Genomic DNA, 22,999 nt, shown 5'->3' on the forward strand with positions numbered 1-22,999 from the left:
GGAATAAAGTAAGACATTATCTCAAGAATAACCAACATAGAAAGGCCGATGGAGTGGCTCAAGTGGTAGAGTACCTCACAAGCTTGAGGCCCTGAATTTTAACCCCAGTACTACCGAAAAGAAAAACCACTGAACAACAAAATGGGATGATGGGATGTGATCTTTGCAGTCTTGTATTATTTGAAGATTTCTTATGCATGACAACAGCAGCACAGTGAATAAAAGAACAAACTGCTATATTGAATTCATTGAAATTTAAAACTTCTAACACTGGCAGGAGAATTAAAAGGCAAACCAAAGCCTAAAAGGAAATACTAATCAAACATCTAGTTGTTGAAGGATTATTATTGACAAATGAGATCAATAATAAGGAAAACATGGCTAACAATTCTGAAGACATACCGTCTTCAGAATATGCTTACACAAAGGAGCAGGTGCTGGGGACTTGCAGCCCTAGCTCTTGAGGGTAGCTCCTCATGTCACCTCTCAGGGTTGGGTTCTCAGCTGCCATCTCCCTGTCCCTGTACTCCCTGAGCCCCTCAAATGTTCCTGAGCCTCACTTGGCTTTCTTTTCTCAGCCCGTGTCCAGCAGCCACTGCAGTCCTCCTTCTGGATACCTGGGCAGGGACATAGCTATGGTTGTGTGCCCTTGGGAATTAGTGGGAACTGTCCCTGTCCCAAGCTGATTGCACCATAATGAGCGTATCTGCCAACCTGCCAGGGATAAGTGTTCTGGCATGGAGGTTGAGATCTGTTAGGGCAGCCTAAAGGCTGTGGTTTGGGAAATGTGCAGCCCCACTGTTGGGAAGGGAAGATGGACTTTCCTACCCTGAGTTGGGCCAGGCTTCTCTCTCCTCAGCTCAGCAGCTGGTGGCTGTCAGGAGGGGGCTCCCTGCAGCTGTTAGGCTAAGTACACAGTGGTGGGCCACTGTGAGGGGTCTGCCTTGGCCTGGTGATTTTCCTTGTACCCAGGAGAATGTGACATTAAATTGCAAATGAAAACAGCACCATGATAAGTTGAGGGAAAGACCTCAGAAGAAAAAATTTTATGAGGTTTTGTTGTTGTTTTTCAGAGCTGGGGATAATGCCACTTGAGTCACACCCCAGTTCTTTTTTTTTTTTTTTCTGTATGTTTTTCAGGTAGGATCTCTCTCATGTTACTTTTGCCCAGGCTGACCTCAAGCTGTTATCCTACTTCCACCTTCTGAATACCTGGGATTGCAGGTATTCAGACATCCAGCCTTAGTATCTTTTTAATGGTACCGTACCCCTTTTATTTATGGCTCCACAAATCCTGATCTGCTTTAATGAATCTCATAGGAAACCATGCAGTGGGCTAATCCTTGTTTACAGGTATTTGTGTTTTAAAGGAGTAAGTCTGGCAGAGAGGGATGGAAGCACTGATAATGGGGGTAAAGATTTAAGTTGGGTGATGAAAGACACCAAGTGTAATTTCTTAATTTTTTCCAAGTAACATGTTATGTTAACATACGTGTGCTATGCTGTATGCCTTAGACTGAGATGCTCCCAGAATGAGCCCATTGGCTGTGTGTCTAACTGAGGGTCTTCTTCCTGTCTTTCAGTTTTACGGGAGCCCTATACAGTCCGTGTGGAGGACCAGAAAACCATGAGAGGCAATGTCGCGGTCTTCAAGTGCATTATTCCCTCCTCAGTGGAGGCGTACATCACTGTCGTCTCATGGGAAAAAGACACTGTTTCACTTGTCTCAGGTAGGCTGTGTGTTGCCAGCGTGCAGGGCACAAAAACAGGTCGCACTTGGCAAAGGTTGTTCCAGAGACAGAGTTGGGGCTCTGTTTATGTGTTTGCTATAATTAATGACGACTAGACTTAGTTTGATGTTATTTTATAAATAAATCTGATGTCAACACTTTATATTAGTTTACAATGGTTCAATTCCTGTACTCTTCAGAGAATTGACTAATGGATAGAAATTAGTTACTTGCACTATAAGTATGGCCATTATGTTAACTTTTATGAGAAAACTGTTTTTAGTTCTGCTTTTAAAAATAGGCAAGTAGACAATTGTGTCTGTGAGACACCTTAGAGCTCTGTGTGTGACTGATGTTGTGAAGCTGACATGGAAAATGGAGGCCTTATTCTATGCTCTTTTTCTATTTGGTTTCTAGAAATGACACAATTGAAACTCAGCCTCTAAGAAACTGTGGTTTATCCCCATTGCTAATGGTGTTTACATTGGTTTCTTGGTCTGTGCTGCTTACCTGGGAAGTGATGGGCGTGTGTGAGCATGATGCTCAGTTTCCCTAGGGCAATGACTCGTTGGATAATGACTTTTGATGTATTTAGCAATGTGCTGTCTGCTTTTGGAAAAGAACTGTGATGACTTAGTCTGTGTTCTCATGTGCATGACAAATAGTTGCTTTTCTTATATGGCCTTCATGTACTCAGGCAAGAGTGCACGTGTGCACACACATGCACACACAAAATGTAATTCTTTGGCTAATGCAAACATTTGGTCAGTTTGTAGAGAAAAGTTGGTACTGAACCCTCACATTGTTTTTGGTTTTCAGCTTATTGATTAGCTAGAGAGTATAGGTGACTTTACATCAAGGATCCATTTAAAAGATCCAAATCAAAATTGAGATATTTTGTCCCTAAAGTACATTGCAAGAATGCAGGAGCTAATAGAAGCTTCTAGTTTTCCTTAATATTGGCTGTACCATGAATGCAAAAGCCCTTACTCTCCAGTAGGCCTTATGTTCTTGCTGCTGTGCCGATTAACCACCTTGATTTCTAAAAAGGTATTAGAAATGCTGAGTTTAAGAGCTGAAATGTGGTTGCAATGATCAGAATAGAGACTCACGAATGCACTGTTATTTGTTAATTTTAATGGTTTAATGGCTTTAGTTTCCTCTCCTTAAGGGTCTTTTAGTACTCTTCATGGCAGATGGAGAGACCTGGTGACAGTCATTTGGCTGAGCTCAGAGTCAGAGGGAAGGTCCCTCATGTTTACATGGCTAGGCAGTGCAGATCCAGGAAGGGGAAGAATTTAGGGCCCTATTTGCAATCTCCTACACTCTGGTTCCTAGGTGATGAATCCTACACCATCTTGTAAAGCTGTGTCCAATTCAGGGCCTTAGTGTCTGCCCTGGAAGAGGAAGAGAATGACAGGCCATCTCATAGTGCTTTGCCATTCGTGGTGACACGTGTGATCTCTGGTCTTACTTAATTCAACAGTGCAAGTCACATGGCCGTGACTAAGTTCGGGGGCCTGGGCCACCGCAAGCTTTTACATCCATCCATCCATCCATCTATCTATCAATCATCTATCATATCTATCTGTATATGTAATGCAATGTGTAAGCTCTTATGTTTCCTAGATGTTTCTAATTAGTGGTATACTCACTCATGTGGATCTCACTTTATGCAATCTGCGAAAATAGAGTTATTTTCCTTACAGAGTGAATTAATTAAAGAAAAAGGAATTTGGTTTGTAGAGAGGGGGATGGTGGCAGGCAGGATGCAGAACTTGGGGACCTATCATTCCTGTCCTCAGGGCTCTGCAGCTTGACTCTGGTAATGTTGTAAAAGTCACAGCATTCACTGTACATAAACACTTGGCTTTCTCACTTCATAACAGTGTGTACAAAACAAATAGAGCACAGCTGTTTTATCTTATTGAGAAGTCTAGTAATAAGCAGCTTTTATTTGTCTATGCATAAGCCACTTAGAGATAGAGATGGATGGACAGAGTCAGTTCAGCCTAAGTCTGCAGACCTGTAAGTGAAAGTGACTTTGCTGATGACAAGCTCAGAGCTTACAAACCTTCTTCTGTAAGCAGAAGGTGGTCATTAAACTTCATAACCTGACTTGTTACTGCTTATTGGTACAGCAGGCCAGTGCCCAGGGCCTGTGCCCTGGAAGGAGGTCATGAAGTCCCTGGTGGCGGGGGGCGTTGACCAAATGGCTAACAACATTGGAGATCGTAACCAATAAACCTGTCTCAGATGGACTGGGTGAAGAAGGACTCAGTTTCTCTCTGGTGGCCAGGAAGGGTCATGGGACATGCCCAAGGCAGGGTAGGCTACGAGGAGGATCCCAACCCCCTTCTCCACATTGGAGGGGCTGGGATGCTGGGGAAAGCATAGCGATTCTTGGCTACAGGAAGGATCTGTACATCCCAGAGAGCCCAGAAACAGGTGCTTCTTCTGAACTAGCACTGAGCTCCAGAAAAAAAAATCCCAAACGGTATATGCACAGCAGATGTTCTCCAAAAGATAAATTTGTCTCTGTTTTGTCCTTAAATGGATACCCTGCAATTCTTGCTTATATTTATCCGGGGCGGAATCAACACCCACCTCCCACTTTCCTGGCTCACCAGGATGTTCCTGGTTGCAATGAATCTGACTGGCAAGTCTATCCCAGGAAACATTCCTCCTCAGAGCAGCTCACCCCCTGCTTCTCATGAAGAAGCCATAAGAAGCCTGTGTGAGTTCCACTGCTTTCAGCTGCATGGGGGCACTGGGCTAGCTGACCTCAGAGAGCTCAGGCTGCAGGCAATCAGGAGCCATGGCTGCAGTTCCTGCTCCCAGTGCAGCCTGGTTTCCCTGGTGGTGTTGGGCTGGCTCAGCCTTGGAGTGGTGGGGGAGGCAGGGGCTGGGGAAGGCCAGAGCAGCAAAAGCCTGCTTTTAGTAGGTAAAGTAGCTTTCTGCAAATCCAGAGGCCAAGAGCTCTTTGGAAATAAATGGCTAAAATAAATGGGCCTTGGTTTTCTCCACATTGCTTTCAAATGAAAGAAAATGTTAAATGCTGGTGTATAATTATGAAAAGAGACAAGATGGTTTCTGTCAGCATGTCTTACTGGTTGTTGTCTTTATTCTTGGCTGAAAAAAAAAAACCTGAGAAGCTTCAATGCATGTCCACCTGGGTTTTGCTGCGATCATTAAGGGTCCTTGCACTCACTGCACATGGGTCATGTGCAGCAGGGGAGGCAGCAGGTGACCTGATGTCCCTCCAGAATCCAGTGGTGCCTCTTTCCCCTCAGGGAGGTTTTCAGTACCAAGGATGATGATATTGGGATATTTATTTATTTGGAAATAAAAACACAAGAGCCTAAAAAAAGGATCCTGTAATTGCCCCAAAGAAAGGACAAGTTTACAATGTCTGCCACTCCTTTGCTGTCATCTGGGCTCCTTCCCTGGACTGAGGGACCCTTTGCTTCACCTTCACTCTCAGACTCTGGTACAGAGGAGGGCAGGGACTCCTAGGTGTGCCCAGGGCAGGCACACACCATGTCACCTGATATTCTCCATTCACCTGCTGAAAGGAGCCAGAAACAGCAAGAGTCACGGGGTCTGTCTGCATTGGGTAGATGTCCTTATCATTTCTCTTGCCCTTAGGGATAGCAAAAGCCTTTTGAATATCCAAATATTAACAGCAGCCCCATAAAAACTCAGTACTTTGGATGGCGGGTGCTTTGGATGTGCTCTGGAGGTATCTGTGATGTTGAGATTTGTAAGACGCCATCACCAGAGAGAACAATGACATCTCCTGCTTGAGTTTCTGTCCCTGCCAATGGAGAACTGCTTCCAGCTTAGGAAGGGGGGCAAGAAGAGTGCCCAGCAATACATTTCTGTTTCTCCTGATAAAATTGTGAGAGTCTCACCAGGGGTTTAGCAATATTAACATCAAAGACACAGCCCAAGGGTAACCGGATTTGGAAATGGAAAAAGCAAACATTTTTGTTCCCAGAGAAAAGTGCCTTGCTCTCTAGCAGGTTTTCTGTTATCATGTCCCCTACCAGGCTGCAACCTCTGTTAGTGAGGACTAAGGAGATTCATTTGTCGGGCATCAAGGAGGGCGGGCTAAGCATGACTATCCTCCTCCTGTATTTGGGTCAAAGGAAGCAATTTTCCATCCACATTAACTATCAAAGGATATAAACCTGGCCCCTTTGCTATGGTGCTTGGGTGCCATTTTTAACCCAGGACCTGACTCCAAGACACAGCCTCTCCCTGGGCGCCACAAGGATGGCCTCTGCTCCCGAGGAGCTCAGAAATTGCCATGCCATTCCTTGTGAAGTGTGGTGCTGTAGTGAGCAATGGGCAAAATGCTGTGGCTGAGCACGTGATGTTGCCTGGGGATGCAGGGAAGGCTCCAGAAAGAGGTCATTATTTAAGAAAGACTTTGCTTGCATTTTAGAAAGGAAGGGGAAAATGATTAAAGGGTAAAGGGGGCCAAGGGAGTTAGCACATTCAGCAACCCGCAATGAAAGTCAATTGGATGGGAACCATTCTTGTGCAGGGAGGGGTGCTGGGGACACCATGTGTACTACACAGCCAGTGAGTCAGTGCATGCTCTGTGACCTCAATGTCGAACTGCAAAGTCTGAGTTCCCTTCTGGGTGCGAATTCACCAACTGCTGCTCACCTGGCTGACTGCTCTTTGGCTGCTTGGATAGCTGCTTTGTTGAGTTCCCAGAGTTCATGAGCAAAAGGAATGAGATTAACATTAAATGATGTCAGGGACAGGGCCATGGTCATTTGGAAGCCTCATCTTTCATTTTAACAGGACAAGGGGTTGCAGAATTAAAGAAATGTTTCTTTAACATTTACGAGAAAGAAGTTTTCAGGTGCCAATGAAAACTGTACAAGGGATATTTTATATCCATTATCTACCTTATTTAATGTTTCATTTATATTGATTGTTAACAAATAGGAAACTTATTAAAACACTAGAAATTTCTCTTAGCACAGGGGCATACAACAGACTGGAATTAGAAGGGTGGAGAAATGTAGAATTTTCACAATGCTGTGTTTGGGGAGTGAGGGAGCTGAGAAGTGGATTCCATGGCAGAAGGGAGGCCTGGTCTCGTTCTTCTAAACCATTAATTTTGTTAGAACCTTGCCAGTTATGTCCATGGCTCACTGAACTAGTTGTCTTTGATCCTCCATGGCCCTGGAACCTGGCTGTTTGCAAGTCTGGAGGCTGCTCTGTGGGACTTTGTGCCTGAGTCATGTGCTGTGGGCAGCCAGGTTTGGGTTTGAGGCTCCAGAACAGTCCAGGAGGCTTGGGAAGATGACAGACAGTGTCAAACCTGCTGTGTGCCATCCTCAGAGAAGCCAGATCCCATCCTGTGAATTGTGAATTACAGTCCCCTACAGAAAAATAAGGTGTGACTTTAGAACCACCAAAACAGGGAGATAGACATACCAGGGGGGAGATATGTTCATATTCTTATAGAAGAAAAAGGAAAGTGTGATTGCAAACTAATCCTGGAGGACCTCAGGAGTAGTGCGTGTTGTGGTGTGTGTACATTTGTGTGGTGTAAGGGGTGTATGTTGTGCATGCACGTGTGTGTGTAAAATCCTGTCTTCGGTGAAGGGAAGGTACAGGGTCTCTAAGCCAGGCTAGCATGGCCTTGACGTCCTACTCTCAATATTTCCAGAAGAAGATAGATGGCTTTTAATTGCAGCTTCAAAGATTAGCTGAGGACCTAATCTGTCCTCTCTCTCTCTCTCTCTCTCTCTCTCTCTCTCTCTCTCTCTCTGATAAACATGGTCTCAAAGGTCAAGTCATAAGATGCAATGACAGGGTATTAAAATTCCACATTGAATATTCCATATCTTAGGCCAGGTGCCATCTGATTTATCTCTCCCTTTCTCTGATGTAATCTCATAGAATATTTTATGTACATGTCAAGGTCCCCAAGACAATGGTTTTGTGACTTGCTAGACTCACAGCACTCAGTACATAGCTGTACACATTACTGAGAGTTATTACAGGGAAAGGACACAGAACAAAATCAGCAAAGGGAAAGGCACGGGGGTGGAGTTCAAAGAAAACCAGGCCAGAGCTCCTACTCTTCTCTCCACCCACCCAGGATGCACTGAGTACCCCCAGCAGGGGCTTGTGACAAGAGCTGCAGTGCTGTCTGCAAGGGATGGCGGCTGGAGGCCCAGGGTTTGACTGGGACTGGTCACACAGGCACCCTGTCTGTTGGAACGTGATGCTGGCACGTCCCGACATCAGAGACTCCCAGAAGGGAAGCAGGTGCTGAGTACAAATCCCATACACTCTAGGATCAGAGTGACTGAACACTTCTCAAATCCCAGTCCCAGACTCCACCAAGGGTCAGTCATGGAAGCTGTCCTTTGTAGGGTCAGCAGTCCTACAACTAGTATGTCAACTCTTTTCTGTACAATGCAACTTCTTTCATAATAGTGGCTTAATGGTTTCCATGTCTTCAACAATCGCTTTTTGAATATTACAATCAGATTACTAAAAACTAGTGAAGGAGGTGGCCCATCCTCTAAGAACTTGACCTGATATCCAGATATCCCCAGCCTCAAGAAAGATCTCACCTCAAATCATTTGACCGTTCCCAAATACATTGACTGAGGTTCTTCCCTTGCTCTACCTCAGTGTGCACGAGGTTCATTGCACGTTCAGCTGTGAGGACTCTTCTCCCTGCTGGCCTCTGTCCCTGTGATGTTTGGCTCTTTCTAGACATAGGGAACACATGGCCAGTTAAACCAATCAGAACTAATTTGGACCCAAGCCCATTCTCTGGTTTCTTGTTCATCTATGCGTTTTCATTTCAGGGAAGTTCAAGAGCGTATCAGGATTGTGCACGACATGGTAGTAGGCAGCGATGACTTTGGTGCTGTTAAATTAGCAGCAGCAAGCTCACATCAGATGTGAGAATTGAGACCTGCTCAGGAAATATGTTATAATATCAGAAAACAGGGGCCAGGCATGCCGTCAATACCAGCTGCTCAGGAGTTGGCAATAGGAGGATGAAGGTTTGAGGCCAGCCTGAGTCACAGGTTTTGAGATAGGGATCTCAAAAATAAGCCAGGTATATTGGCACACTCTTATATTTCCAGCTATTCAGGAGGCAGACAGAGGTGGGAGGATTGTAGTCAGGTTGGCGCTCACAAAAGTGTGCGACCCTACTTGAAAGACAAACCTCTAAAGGGTTGGGGGTGTGGCTCAGTGGGAGAGCACCTGCCCCAAAACTGGAGGCCCTGAGTTCAATCCCAAGTACCCCAAAAAAAGGAAATTTTGTCTTTTTTTCCAAAAAATATGGTTTCCCATATTGTATCAAGGCATAAGAGCAATATATATTGTCAACTGAGTGACATGGCACTTATAACAGCCAGAATTCTTAAAAATAGTGTTTCATATGAGAAAATCATTTCCAAAGCTGTGACCCAAGCTAAACTTAGTGTTTGACATACTTGGGACACTTCAGTGTGGCTGAGGGAGCTGTGATTAATATTTCTGAAAGCATTGGGTAAGTAGAGAAAAATAAAAATAGATGGAATATCCTAAGACAACGATAACTTCTTGGTGTTCAAAGTCTTCCTCTGTGTCCAGGCTGGCCTTGACCTCGTGTTCCTCCCTACGCAGCCTCCCAAGTGCTGGGATGACAGACACATGCCACCATGCCAGCTTCCTTTCGAGTGACTCTGAATCCTTTGAGAAGAGCGTTTACTTCCCTGTATCTTCTCAACTACTCCAAAATGTGGTTTCCCATCAGCTCTCCTCCCCAGGTAGTGTCTTGGTCAGCACAGCAAAGGCTACCTGAGAGTTCACAGTGACTTTACCTCATGATGCCATTCTAGGTGAAATAAAAATGCCAAATTGCCAGTATTTATTATTCCCATAGCAAAGGCTGTCTCCCTGTATTTCCATGGCCGAGTGGGAACTAACCTGGGATCTTGTTCTTGTCATGGTCTCCTTACAATTTTAGACTGTAGTGTTTGTTAGGACACAGCACCTAGTGCCTGGGCAGCCCAAGTCACAAGACTCCATCCATGTGAGGACCATTGGAGGCACGACATGCATTTCCCATGCACTGGCCCCATGGGCACATTAGTGGTCGTCAGGTTTTACCTGGCTCTCCATTCAAATGGAAGGACCCATTTGGCAAATGAGTCAACTCTGAATGCACAGGGTGGGAGTGTGGATGCATGCTGTGTCAAAAAGCCATTAGTGTAGTCCACCAGTTTAATCATGGATTGTAAAATTATAGGATTTCTGTGTGGATGAGCATCAGGGTGTCTGTCTCACCTGGATGAGGGAGCCCTGGGCAGGTCACATGGGGTGAGGTGCAATGAGAGGGGCAGTTGCTTGGCCACTAGAATCCCTACATAAGCCCAGGTGAGGATGTAAACGTCCCTAGATCTCTTCCCACCTCTCACAGATTTCAATCAGGACATTATTTTATGGGTGGAGAGAAAAATTCAGAGGGTAAAGTCTCCTGAGCAATGAATGGCCGAGTGGGAACCAACCTGGAATCTTGCAATTATTTCACCTCTATTTATTGTTTAAATTAAATTAAATTGTTTAATTTAAATTTTCCCCATTATTGCCATTTAAGCACTTATTATGGATGAAGGATTCCTTTAAAAATTGCCATTTAAAAGAATAGTATGACTGTCCCAAATGGGTACAGGTGAGACGTCTAAAATGGACAAGCTTACTATAAAGGAACTACAGAGATGAACTTGTTTTTTTAACTATTCATTTAAAAGAAGTTCACTGAAACATGCCTTTCCCCTAAATGAATCAATTTGAAATAGACATAACTATAAGTTTTACTTCAATATCAAATATTTAACATGTATTTGGTGGTGCCAATACAAATATCACATATCTGGGATTATTTACCTGTAGATTTGCCTGTAACTTAGTCTATTTGAGCTCCTGTAACACATTACCATAGACCGGGTGACTTACAAACAACAGGGATTTATTTTTCACGTTCTCAAGACTAAGATCTCTAGACTAAGACTCTAAGATCAAGGTGCGGGCTTGATTTGGTGTCTAGCGAGGGTTCACTTTCTGGTTCATAGATAGCTGACTTCCTATTTCTACATATGGCAGGAGAGGTGAGGGGTCTTTGTGGGGTCACTTTCATAAAGACATGAATCCCACTCATGAGGGTTCCACCCTCATAACTTAATCACCTACTCAAGCCCCATCTACCAGCACCATCACACTAATGGTTAAGTTTCAACATACAGCTTTTGGAGGGATACACACATTTAGTCTACAGCACATACATATTTTTTTATGCGTGGACATGTCCTGGCATCAATGTTTCGTGGCTCTGTTTGGGCTCAGGGGCACATAGGGTGGGAATGAGAGCCATGGAACAGTGAATTTGCAGGAGAGCACACCAGCCCCGAACCAGCATGAGTTCTTAGCCTTCTGTGCTTCCCTTAGCCTTGGCCCCCCATCTCCCCACCTATCCCTTTTCCCAGCCGCAGATTAACAGATTTGTACCACAGCAAAGCCTCTGGTGCAGATGGCAGACAGCAGCTCATTAAAAAAAAAAAAAACCTACCAAATTGCATACTGAAACCCCAGCTTTCCCCTTTTTTTTCTGGTCTCTCCCTTGCTCTTGCTTCCTTTGCTCCTTTTGGCATATACGTCCTTTTGTCCTTCTGTGCCTGCTGCATTGTAGCAGTATCTTTCCTATAATTGTTCTTGTACCAGGAAAAGAAAGGGTTTTATAAAGACCCTTCATCAAGTCATTTTCAAGCCACAGATGATATTAGGAAAGAAAGGCCATTCTGAACACCCCCCCCACTTAATTAGAGGGTGAAATTTTTAGTTCTCGCCATTGTTATCCCTTTGAATTGAAACCCTATCATTGAAAAAGCCAAATGAACTTGAAATTGCGGAGGGCCATTTCCCAGAAGGGAACGCAGCCAGGCGAGATCCCTCGGTGGAGAGCCGAAGGGCACATGGTCCAGATGCACGCGACATGTTTCTGCAGCTCCCATTTCCAGGTGAAGAGCTTTGTTCTATAAAACGTTATTCTAGTTTTGTGTCTTTTTAAAAAAATTAGATTTTGCAAATGAAATAAAAGTGATATCTGTCTTTCTGAGTCTGGTGTATTTTGTTTAACATGATGAGCTCCAGGTTGTAAGTAGAAAGAGGTCTTTTGGTGAAGGGAAGGGGGACCAGAAGGAGGGAGGATAGATATGGTCAAAGTGCACTGTGTTCATGTATGAACATGCATAAAGGAAACCAATAAGATGCGATTTCAAAACTGTTATTCTCCAAATTCTTTCCGTGAATAATGAAATGCTGAAGCAAAGTGTATTCAGCCTTGCAGGTAATTTTTAATCCTTCCACAGATTTCTTTAGAACTTCTAAATTCTCCATCGTGGCTTTCTATGTCAGTCTATGTCCTCAACACTCTCACTTCTGCTGAATCCTGTTCTGTCCTGTGGACTAAGTGAGGAGAGATGAGCTGTCTGCGTGTCAGCCATTGTTTCTTCCATCCAATTCTCCACAGCCCATCACCAGGCGAAGAAAACCTGAGCAACCTGTTGCAGGTTTTGAGCCTCTGCTGTTCTCCAGGAGACTGTTTCTGTGAAAGCTTGAGGTCAGTTTTAGATGAAAGGCTGGATGAAAGATTTCACTGGATTCCTCGCATGTGTTATTGATGGTCCAGGACGCGTGAATCTGTGTTCATCTCCCGGTTTTATTGCCCTTTGTTTCCTGGCTGTGATTTGTGGATATGAAAGATGAATGCATATATGTTTCTCTCTTGCTTTATCAACATTACCAGAATATTTGTTCTAAGGGTCGTTAATTTTATATTGACATTTTCAAACCAAAATTCTTCATAAATAATAAGAACATGGGTAATTATTACATTTTCAAGGAAAATAATGAAACTGGAAGGGCAATTACATATTTTTAAAACAGACCCTTATTGTATCACCAGAACCTCAGATTTTACACCTGTTTGCTGTCAGTGGAGAATGAACATCCATAGTTACTTAGATCTAAGATGAAACTGTCTTTTGCTAACAATGGTTATTGATTTATAGGTCTTGAGAGGCAGTCATACAGAAAAAGATAGGAAGAGGTGCAGATAGGTACAGACAGATTTTGGATATTCCTCTTTTGAAGGTTAGTTAAATTAAGGAGGTAGTATGGGTATGCACCAAACATTTTTAACCCAATGTGTAACAGCCTGGATGAATATTCGGGGTGGGTGATGACAGTAGGAATCCACACAGAGGTTCAGCAAAAGCATTGTGTCCATCAGATTACTTATTACACCAGATGTAAAATCCTGTTTTCTGGCAAGGTCTAATTTATTAATAGCTATCATATGTGATCAGAGTTTAAAATTAAGGAAAGCTCAGCAATTTGAATGAACTTTTTCCTATGATTTAAATTTGAGTCATATATTTTCAGTCTCAATCCTTTTTTTAGCATAATTAGGCTGGAAAGAAAATATGAGTTTGGGACTGGTATTTGAACTCAGTTATAGAAATGAGGTTAGCAGAGCTGTAATTCTACACACAGAATAGAAATGAACGAGTAAGTGGAAGAGAGGAGAAGCAAATAGGCCCCCCATATCCATTTTACCTTGGGTACCCATATCTCTCTCTGATGGCTGTATGATTAATTTAAAGATTTATTGATTTTTTTCTCTTCTCTGCTCTAGCTTGCTGACCTGGTTTTGTTGATAGGTTTGTGTGGATCAAACTGATCTGACAGATCAAAGTATGCCTCCATATTAGTCCCTGTGGTCTGGAACAAGTATTTTATACTGAGCCTTATCAGAAGTAACTGAGCATGGGAGAAGCACCCATCTCACACCTTCCTGTCCTGTGCCATGAAATGACTTCAGAGCTGTCTGCCTAAAACCAGAAGCAGATGGAAATATTTGATAAAGGTGCAGAGTGTGTGTGTGTGATGGGGTGGGAGCTATGGCTTTTTATCTTTAGCAACAAGCACTAACCAACATGTAGCTTTTAAAAACTACCTTCATGTTATCTGGGATTTCCTTGAAAATAATCCAGTTTGGAGACAGTGGTATAGGATGAGTTGATAGTTGTTGAGTTGGATGTTCTAGTCTATTTTATCTTTTGTGTATTTTTAAAATATTGTATAAGGAAAAGTTGAAGGAAAACACCTGTGTAACAAATCACTATATTTTTTGAACTTCCAGAATACATGTTTAAACATGAGCAATTGGTATATTACCAGGATAGGAACGGGCAGATTTTAAATGTCATATTTTAAAAATTAATGTTGCATTAAATGAAGAGTTGCAGTCCTGCTGGTTATGAGACCTGAAATTCTAGGACAGTACTGGAAACACAGAGGAAATACTCCTCTAAAATTAGCTTCACTCACAACAGGGGAGTTTTAAAGAACACGCCATTCATTAGATCAGGTCTTTTTAAATTTTATTTTTGGAAGTACTGGGTTTTGAACTCAGGGTCTTATGCTTGCTAGATCCATCACTGGGATAACAGGTGTGTTCCATGCCCCCAGGTCAGATTGGATCTTGGGAACATGTGTTTCCCAGAAAGTGTCCATGAAGATTAAGAAGACGGAGCAAAGGGCATATGTATTCTGGTTCAATGATTTTAGGAAATAATATCTCAAACAGTAGCAACACAGTCCTACCCTCTATAAATCCTAGAGGAAGCATGGCAATTTTTACGTTTAATTAATTTTTAAAAATTTTTACTTTATCTTCCTAGATTACTCATACTACTCCTTGGAATATGATTTAGAAACACTACATTTGAATCTGAGACCATTACTTTTCATTTGTGTAGAAGCAGGGCTCTTTCATGCCTTTGACTCAATTAGGGCTCAATATAAGCTAGATGTCTGAACAGGCCCAGACAGCACTTCCATGTACAAGGAATGTGAAAATTCTATTTTTATAGTATCTAGTACATACATTCACTGGGTTTTACTAGATTCAAATTGCGTTTTATTCCTCTTTTGGGGCATCATATTTATTCTTACTGTAGTAAAACAAGTCACCCCCTGGCTACCTCCAAATGGTCCACATATGGAGTGTGTAGGAAAGAGAGTAATGAGAGGAGATGAGCCATGCGTGTGTCCACAGGTGGAGAGGTACTACAACTGGTGCAAGACCAAATGGGGTGAGCTCGGAGAGGAAGGGCAAGGGTAGATCAGGGCCGGGGCATGGAGAACTTTCTCTTCTTGGCTGAGTCAAGCAGTTAAGATTATTGTAGGAAAATTAGCAAACTGTTGCATTCAGGCCTGGGAGGATGAGTGGAAAGGTGGAGAGTGGGAGCAAATGTACCATAGGATGAGTGGCGAGGAGACACAAGTATGGACATGGGGACGGAAAAAGAAGAGGACAGATCTGGAAATGTTTGGGATACTTCGTGCTGGCTGATAGCTTAGTTGTGGTGGGTGAGAGATGACTGTAAGGAATAACACCGGCTTTTGGCTTAAGCACGTCAGGACATGGTATTACCAATCATAGCAGTAAGGTCCTATTAATTTTAGAAAGCAGAAATGAAATAGGTGTTCTTTAGCATTCAGTAACAGGATCCCTCTTCTTGATATATGTGTGTAAGTCAGGGATGTCCTATTAGCCCCATAAGTTGACTGATAACACCTCCCAGGAGCCTGCAGTACCTGCCCTGTCACAAGCCATGCTCCCCCTGCCTCCTACATTCGTTCAAGCTCTTTTCTTGTTTCCGACTCCCTTGGGTTTTATCTTATCTTGCAATATTGACTTCACTACATTCTTTTTTTAAAAAAATTTTATTAGTGCATATTCATTGTACAGGGGGGATTCATAGTGACAATTCCAAATAGGCTTATATTGTACATTTGTTAATCACCCCCACCGTCTCTCCCCCTCATCCCCCTCCCTGCCCCTCTTAAAGCAATTGCAAGAGGTTTCTTTGTTCTATTTTGTAGAAGTGTATGAAGTCCACCAACCATATTCCCTCACCTTAATCTCCTCCACTACATTCTTATTCTTATTACCAGATTTCAGGTTTATTAAAAATAAAGGAAAGCAAATAGTTTAGACATCTAAGCATAAGGAGAGACGTGATCTCCGTTTTCAACTGCTCCACTCCATGGGCTCTGCATGTGACAATTGATGGTAGACACTTCACAAGACTGTTAGGTGCATAATTTGACTAAATTTACTTTAGCTAAGTTTAGAAACATGGAGAGCTCCTGCTATGGGTTGAGCCATGTCCCATAAGTCATGCATGGAAACCCTAGTACTCAACTTGACTGTGTTAGGGGTGGGGTATTAGAGGAATAATTACAAAATGGAACTGTACAGGTGGCGTCAATCCAACAAGGCTGGTGGCCTTATAAGAAAGGAGAGGGAGTGGAGGGAGAAAAATCGAAGAGAGCTGCCTGTCTCTGCTCTGGGAGGGTTATGTAGTTAGAAGGTGGCCATTTGCAAGTCTTGACGTAAGCCCTTATCCAGAGCCAAACTGGCTAGAAACTTGACTTTGAACTTCTGGCCTCCAGAATTGTGAGAGAGAAAACTTCTGTGGTTTAAGCCACCTAAGCTGCAGCATTTGTTATATCAGCCCCCGTGACTAATGGCACACCTCTCTACTCTTTTGTGTGAATGTGAACTCAGAGAAGGGTCACCCTCCTATCCTTCTTATGTTCAGATTCCATTCCTACAGAGTTCCCAAGTGGTCTAACTTTAATTCATCTTTATAAGCTTAAACTATTTTCTGTTCTGCCCAGAGTCACGCCTTTCCTCATTCATGTTCCTGAGTGAATACTGCTTTTTCAGGCTAGTGCCTCAGCCTTTCTTCTTCAGAAAATTTCTTTAAACCTCTTCTTCTAAGTTTTACAATTTCCAAACTTTGCATCTTGTCTTTCACTCTCTTTATCTCTCTCCAAATACTCCTCCGTTTAGAGCAGTGCATGAGTCTCCTCCTACGATCGTGCAGTGAGGAAGGTGAACTGTCTATCTCCCGGAGAAGGCTGGCTTGGGCAGAGACTGCAGTTGGGGCTTTAGGAAAGCTTTCTGAGCTCGCCTTGCCAGCTGGCTCCAGGAAATAAGCTGTGTCTTTCAGTTTACTTTGGATTCAGAATGTCATTCTTAAATTCCTCACTTTCTTCTTAGGCCCCACATTCAAATCAGGTAACCATATTTTCTTACAAGGTAATAGCAATATTACTTGATAATTTACAGAGGATTTTTCTCTCATATATGTTACATGAAAAAAAAATTAACTCGACCTCAGTTCGATTTGTTTGAATGGATTGTGCTTTAACTAAGAATTATGTACAATTCCAACTAGGGACTGAGTTTTTACAAATTCCTAAGGAAATATCAAACACCCATATTTGCAGCAACATCACTCATGACAGCCAAGTGGAGCGAACAACCCAAATATTCGTCCACAAGTGAAAGAAAGAAAGCTAGTGAGGTAGAGACTAAATGGGGTATTGTCCAGCCTAGAGAAGACAAATACTGTAGGATTGCATTTCTGAGGAATCAAAGGAGTGAAGTTCAGAGGTGGGTGCTGGTGTGGGTGCAGGGGAATGGGAGGGTTGTTTAATAGTTTTAACTTTTTCAAAATAAAGAGGTTCTGAAGACGAGGATGGTAATGGAATGTCTCCGTACTTACCTGACCTTAAGAATGGTTAAAATGGAAAGCTTCCTGTTTGTCTTACCACAATTAAATATCATTTATTTTATTTTACTTTGGGCGGTACTGGGGATTGAACTCCAGGCCTCCTCACACTTTTAAGCAAGCACTCTACTACTTGAGCCGTGCCCCAGTTCTTTTTCTTTGAGTGTTTTTCAGATAGGGTCTTGTGTTTTGGCAGTCCTCAGACCTCAGTCCTCCTACCTCTGCCTCCCAATTAGCTGGGATTACAGACATGGGCCACCATGCCCGGCCCTGAAATTAATTTTATAAAAAATTATTGCATTCATCTTTTCTCTTTAAGTACACGACAAAAACAATTTTGCTCATAAAGACCTAGATAAATTAACTTTAATAGTGTTAACTGGTGGTATCATATTTTACAGCCTCAAAAATCATCACAAGGGTTATTTTCTCCCTGTCCTTTTTAAAAGCATGTGGTAGATGCTATCAAGTTTGGATAGATTTCTATTACAGCCATATGTTGAAAAAAAGGGAGCCCTTAGAAAATGAAAAACAAGTAAATTGTAGACTTAAAATTGCAATAACAAAAAAAATTTGCAATAAGATTTAGGAAAAAATATGACAATAATTTTGCCAGTCTTTCTTTTCCTTAACACTGTAGTGCCTGAGTGAAATTCACTTGGGAGATGAGCATCAGGACAGTAATCGGGGTTATTGTGTTGAGGTGCAGAGCAGTGGCTAGTACATAGCGTGAGCTCAATGATCATCTGTCTAATGAATCCACGTCTAGGATCTGTACACACTAATTACTCTTTGGGCATCTGGTCTAGAAGATTAGACTAATCACCAGCCCTCCTGGAGATACAGAGCTTTCCTGTGTCTGCTTATCACGGGGTTATTTATCAGGGAGCTCTTACTTGCTAAGTATTTTTTATTTCAGAGTAAATAATTTAAGCAGGTCATTTAGATAAGACTTAAAAGGCGAGTAGCCAGGCATGATGGCATACACCTGTGATCCCAGCACTCAGGAGGTGGAGGCAGGAGGATTGAGTTCTAGTCCAGCCTGGGCTGCATAGCTCAAATAACCAAAACACACAACAGCAACGTGAAAAGGAACAGAGAAATCTGTCCAGTGTCTCAAAATAAATGAGTAACAGAACTGTCCCATGCCAGGACACCAAATTATGTAGTAACAGTTTGGGGAGCACTTACCAGGTAGACTCTGCTTGGCTCTATGAACACATCTGTGAATAAGCCAGCTACACACCCCGCACCTAGGAATTTAGAATCTAGTGTATGTATGAGGAGGAGCCACACAGCTACATCCTTCCTATTCTCCCATATGGTCTCATTTGACCCCCAACTGTGTACTTTATATTTTCCCACTCACTATGTTCTGGTGGGGTCATCCTGCAGAGAGGGATGGAATCCTTTGGCATATCATGGTAGGCTGGATCACATAGCCCTTAGTTTCTCATATATACAAGGTGCAGCCACTCAAATGCATCCAATTAATTCCACGGATAAGATTTATCTCTAATCTCCCCAGACAGTGCTTCTTAAACTGTTACGCTCACACAGATCACTTGGGAATCTTGTTGATCAAGGCAGATTCTGAATCACTAGTTTGGGGTGAGACTCTGCATATCTAATGAACTCCCCAGTGTTATAAGATCAGGTCCATGGGCTCTGGCTGTGGGCTCTCAGCCCTGGGTGCACATCACACCCACTGAGGAGGGTTTTTGTAAACACCCTGAGTGCCCTCAGAGGTTCACTTTGGTCCATGTGAGTTTGGGCCCCAGCATCTGTACTTTGAAACGTTCATCACATGGGTTCTTCATGCTTCCAGCCCTGAGGACCACCACCCTGTGCAGACATGACTACCGCTTCTACCGCTTTAGATCACATGTGAGGGCTGTCATGTGGCTGGGGCCTTCCCTCTGGCTGGCTGCTGCTCTGTTTCCTGCCAGGCTTAGAATGGAGATTTCACCAGCTTTTTCATAGCAGGACTGCAATCCAAACATCTGTACTCTTGTTCCTGGGGAGCTGGGCAGCAACCTCCATCCTCAATTCCCAGTGATGCAAGTAGCAAACTCACACAGGCCTTGATGGCAGCATGTGGTCAGTGACCAGGTCAGTGACATATGTGATCAGAAAATAAGATGGAGGCCTAGGGGAGGGGCCCACTTACCCCTCTGCCATTGTTGTGGTGTCCCTACCAAAATTCATGTTTATCACCATAGGGAGGCATTAAGAGGCAGAAAGTTAATCTGACTATGGTATTTGGAAGTGGGGCTTTAGGGTGATAATTAGGATTACATGAGATCACCTCTGATGATGACATCAGTGGCTTTATATGATAAGGAAGAGAGGTCTACGTCAGCAAGCTTGCCCTGCTTCATCACTTAGTGCTCTGTCCTGCCTTGGCTCCTGCAGAGAGTCCCCACCAACAAAAAGGCCCTTACTAAGTGCAGCTGCCTGATCTTGAACACCTCATTTCTTAGAACCATGAGCCAAATAAGCCTTTATTCTTTATAAATTACTCAGTCTTTGCTATTCAGTTATAGCAACAAAACTGATCAAGAAAACTTCCATGTAAACCAGGACTTCCTGCAGACTTTGCAGCTGGTTCTACATAGATGTGGTAGACGTGGGGAATGGGGAGTGCATCTTGGTCTTAGATGAATCAGCTGCTTTTATCTGAGGTGAATGGGTGAGGCAGCACTGTGTGGGGACTAACATTTGGGAAGGGGAGACTGACTGGACTTGTGAACCTGAGCTACTTTGGATGTATTTCAGCCTGATTACACTTTGGCAGTCTGTGACTATACATAAACTTACAAGCTTGTTATAAGCTTGTAGTTGAAAAGTATTATATTTTATTTATTTTTTCAATGAAAAGTGAGTTCAGGATTTGGGCAGTATTTTATATGAGTCAGCGCTCTTGATGGCAAGTGAGAAGCCAGAACTAAAAAAGATGTTATTGGTGCACATAACTGAAAATTCTGGGAGTGACTGTCTTCAGGCCTGGAGGATCAAGGTGTTGCAAAAGCACTGACAGGGACTCTTCTTGCTCTTAGTGTCCTCCCCACACTCTTGATTTTTTTGGAGTAGTTGGCATCTCAGCAGGCCAAGTGCAGCACAGTGTTCAGTGGCAACCCAGAACCCTGGGGGAATGAGTTCTCTATATCCCAAAATCCCAAAGATGGGTCATGTCACACACCCAATTGCAAACCAGTCTCCATGTCTAGGGGCATAATCGTGGTCACCTTGGCCCTATGCCCACAAAGGATGGCTCGTCAGTGGAAAGTCCAGGCGCTCTTTCCTTAAGAGCAGAATTGATACTCACAGGCAAAAGTGACAGATGTGCATTAACTGGGCGTCATAGGGGTGGGAGGAGAGAGTCAGCAATGTGGAAAATTTCATGTTGTCTAGGATTGGCTTGTGCACTGTTGGGAGTTTAGACGGCTAGTCCTAGGCACTGTTGCCAAGAAGATGCACACACTCAAACTTATATACAATACACATGCTCAAGCTCACAATAAATCGCATGGGAATACACACATACTCACACACCACCACATACACACTCACACAAGCATACCACATGTGTACACACAGACACATACCACCAACAACCAAAGAAAGCCCCTGGGCACCCAGACTCCTTCAAGTTGAACTTCGCATGGTGCCTGGACACTCCTCCTCTGTCTTCTCCATTTGCTCGGGCTGATAAACCTGAGAACTACAGACTGGGGCATGGATGACAGACAGTTCTCTCTTATAGATCTGGAGGCCAGAAGTCCAAAGTCAGTTGCACTTGTGTGGTGCTCCAGTGGGGTGTCTTAAAGATTGCCTTGGATGCCCATGGGGGGCAGCAGGGAGGAAGTGAGCTCCCTCAGCATGCCTCCTGTCCCACTCAACCATCACACAGAGAGAAGGGTTTAACATGTGAACTTGGGGGACACAAACTTTAAACCCATAGCACTGTCATTTTCATTAAGTGACCTGAAAGAGCAACGAATCCTACTGTCTATTTTGGGGTATAACAATACTTTGAAAAGTTTCCATCTGCTATCTACTCTTCAGATGCATCCTTGGTAGGAAGTATCTTATCACTCTGGACCAAGACACAGCCCTCTGACCTGTCTGCTCCCAAATTTAAGCATCTCACTCTGAAGATAGAGCTTGGAACTCAGGATGTTTGTGAAAAGCACATATTTAGCTTGACATAGCTGTTGTGATAATAATTTTGATAGCTATTTTAAAAAAAAAGCAATCTATAGACTTAAGGCGTAAAAGATGCCAGGATTGCACCTTTTAGGAAAGAAATGTGACTGCTACTGGCTTGAGACAGGTGTTTCTTATGTAATTGTCAGTGCACATAAATTCTAGTGCTTTTGTCTTTTCCCAAATGTTTTTTACAACTTAATGTTGTCATTCTTTGTGCTTCAGAGTGTGTCTAGAATGCGTTCTAAACCCTGGCAGCAGGAAGCTGGTTATGTTAATTTATGCTCTAATTGTACATACAATAAGTACTTTGAAAAAAGTAAGAGTATCTTGATAGGGATATGTTAAGTAATAATAAGTATCGACTTTACAGTTTTGTTTATTCGAGCATTTATTTCTTATGTTGCCTACCTTTATAGACCAAACAGGAGAACTTTGCTCCAAGAAATAAACCTGGTTTTGAAATCTGGTGTTAAACGTGTCTCCTGAAGCAGATATCCTGCTTATAACAGAGATTTCAAAGACCTCCCCTCTTCGCCCCATCCTCTCCACCCTGCCAGATAATACCCGGATGTTTTCTGAGAGCTGTTAGGATAATCTTTTATGACTATTTTTGCTCAACTTAAACTCCACCAAGCAAAAACAGCATACCAGCACAATGCCTATCTTTACTAACGTTAAGAGGATGCAGTAAATTAATCTATGCTGAAATTTCATGAAAATTTTCCAAGATGTTCTTCTTCTATGCCTGGCACAAAATAGGCATTCAGTGTGGGTTATTTTTGTTGCTGAATGAATATATTTAAAATAAAATGAAAAGTATACAAAATAATAAAGCTGGCACTTAAACCCAAGACAGAGACCAACACTTATACTTTGCCACACTTAATTCATTTGCTTTTCATAAATGATAATGTTAACTAGAACTAAAATCCTACTTACATTTTCTATACATACTTTGTGCATTTATAACATATTTGTGAGTCTGTTAGCCATTGAAGCTGTCACTAGATGTGTTTTTAAAATTCAGTGAAACAATATTTTACATGCTAAGATTCACCTTAAGTGTCTTATTAATCATTTCAAGTCAAAGTCACCCTGAATTTCTATGGAAATACTGCATTAAAATGGCCTACTTCCTGAAACCCCAAGGCCAAGGGTTGAGGAGCCAGGGGAACCAAATGTAATCAGAGTCTAGAGGTGGCTCTGGCTTTGGCTCAAACTAAACTGAGTTAAGAAATTAGCCTGGAGGGGAGCCAGGGTGACATCAGATGCTGCTGTGATAGCATCACTGTGGGTTCTGCTTGGAATAGAGGCAGCGGCTTTGCTCATTTGGTAAGGCAATGTAGGCTTCCTTTGCTGTTTCTGTTATTG

General features: G+C 42.9%; 1 protein-coding gene across 5 annotated transcripts in view; it reads left to right on the plus strand.

Annotated features, from left to right (window-relative positions):
* Window positions 1-22,999, plus strand: part of Dscam (DS cell adhesion molecule) — a 657,480-nt gene that overhangs the window by 111,936 nt on the left and 522,545 nt on the right. For 4 of the 5 annotated variants that reach the window (XM_074072614.1, XM_074072617.1, XM_074072616.1 and 1 more), the window contains exon 3: window positions 1,584-1,730. In XM_074072614.1, coding sequence (XP_073928715.1) covers window positions 1,584-1,730 — 147 coding nt within the window. Of the gene's footprint in view, window positions 1-1,140; window positions 1,225-1,583; window positions 1,731-22,999 lie in introns of all 5 variants that reach the window. The other variant, XM_074072615.1, reaches the window with a different exon arrangement.

The sequence above is a fragment of the Castor canadensis genome, chromosome 5, assembly GCF_047511655.1.
Source record: "Castor canadensis chromosome 5, mCasCan1.hap1v2, whole genome shotgun sequence".
NCBI lineage: Eukaryota > Metazoa > Chordata > Mammalia > Rodentia > Castoridae > Castor > Castor canadensis.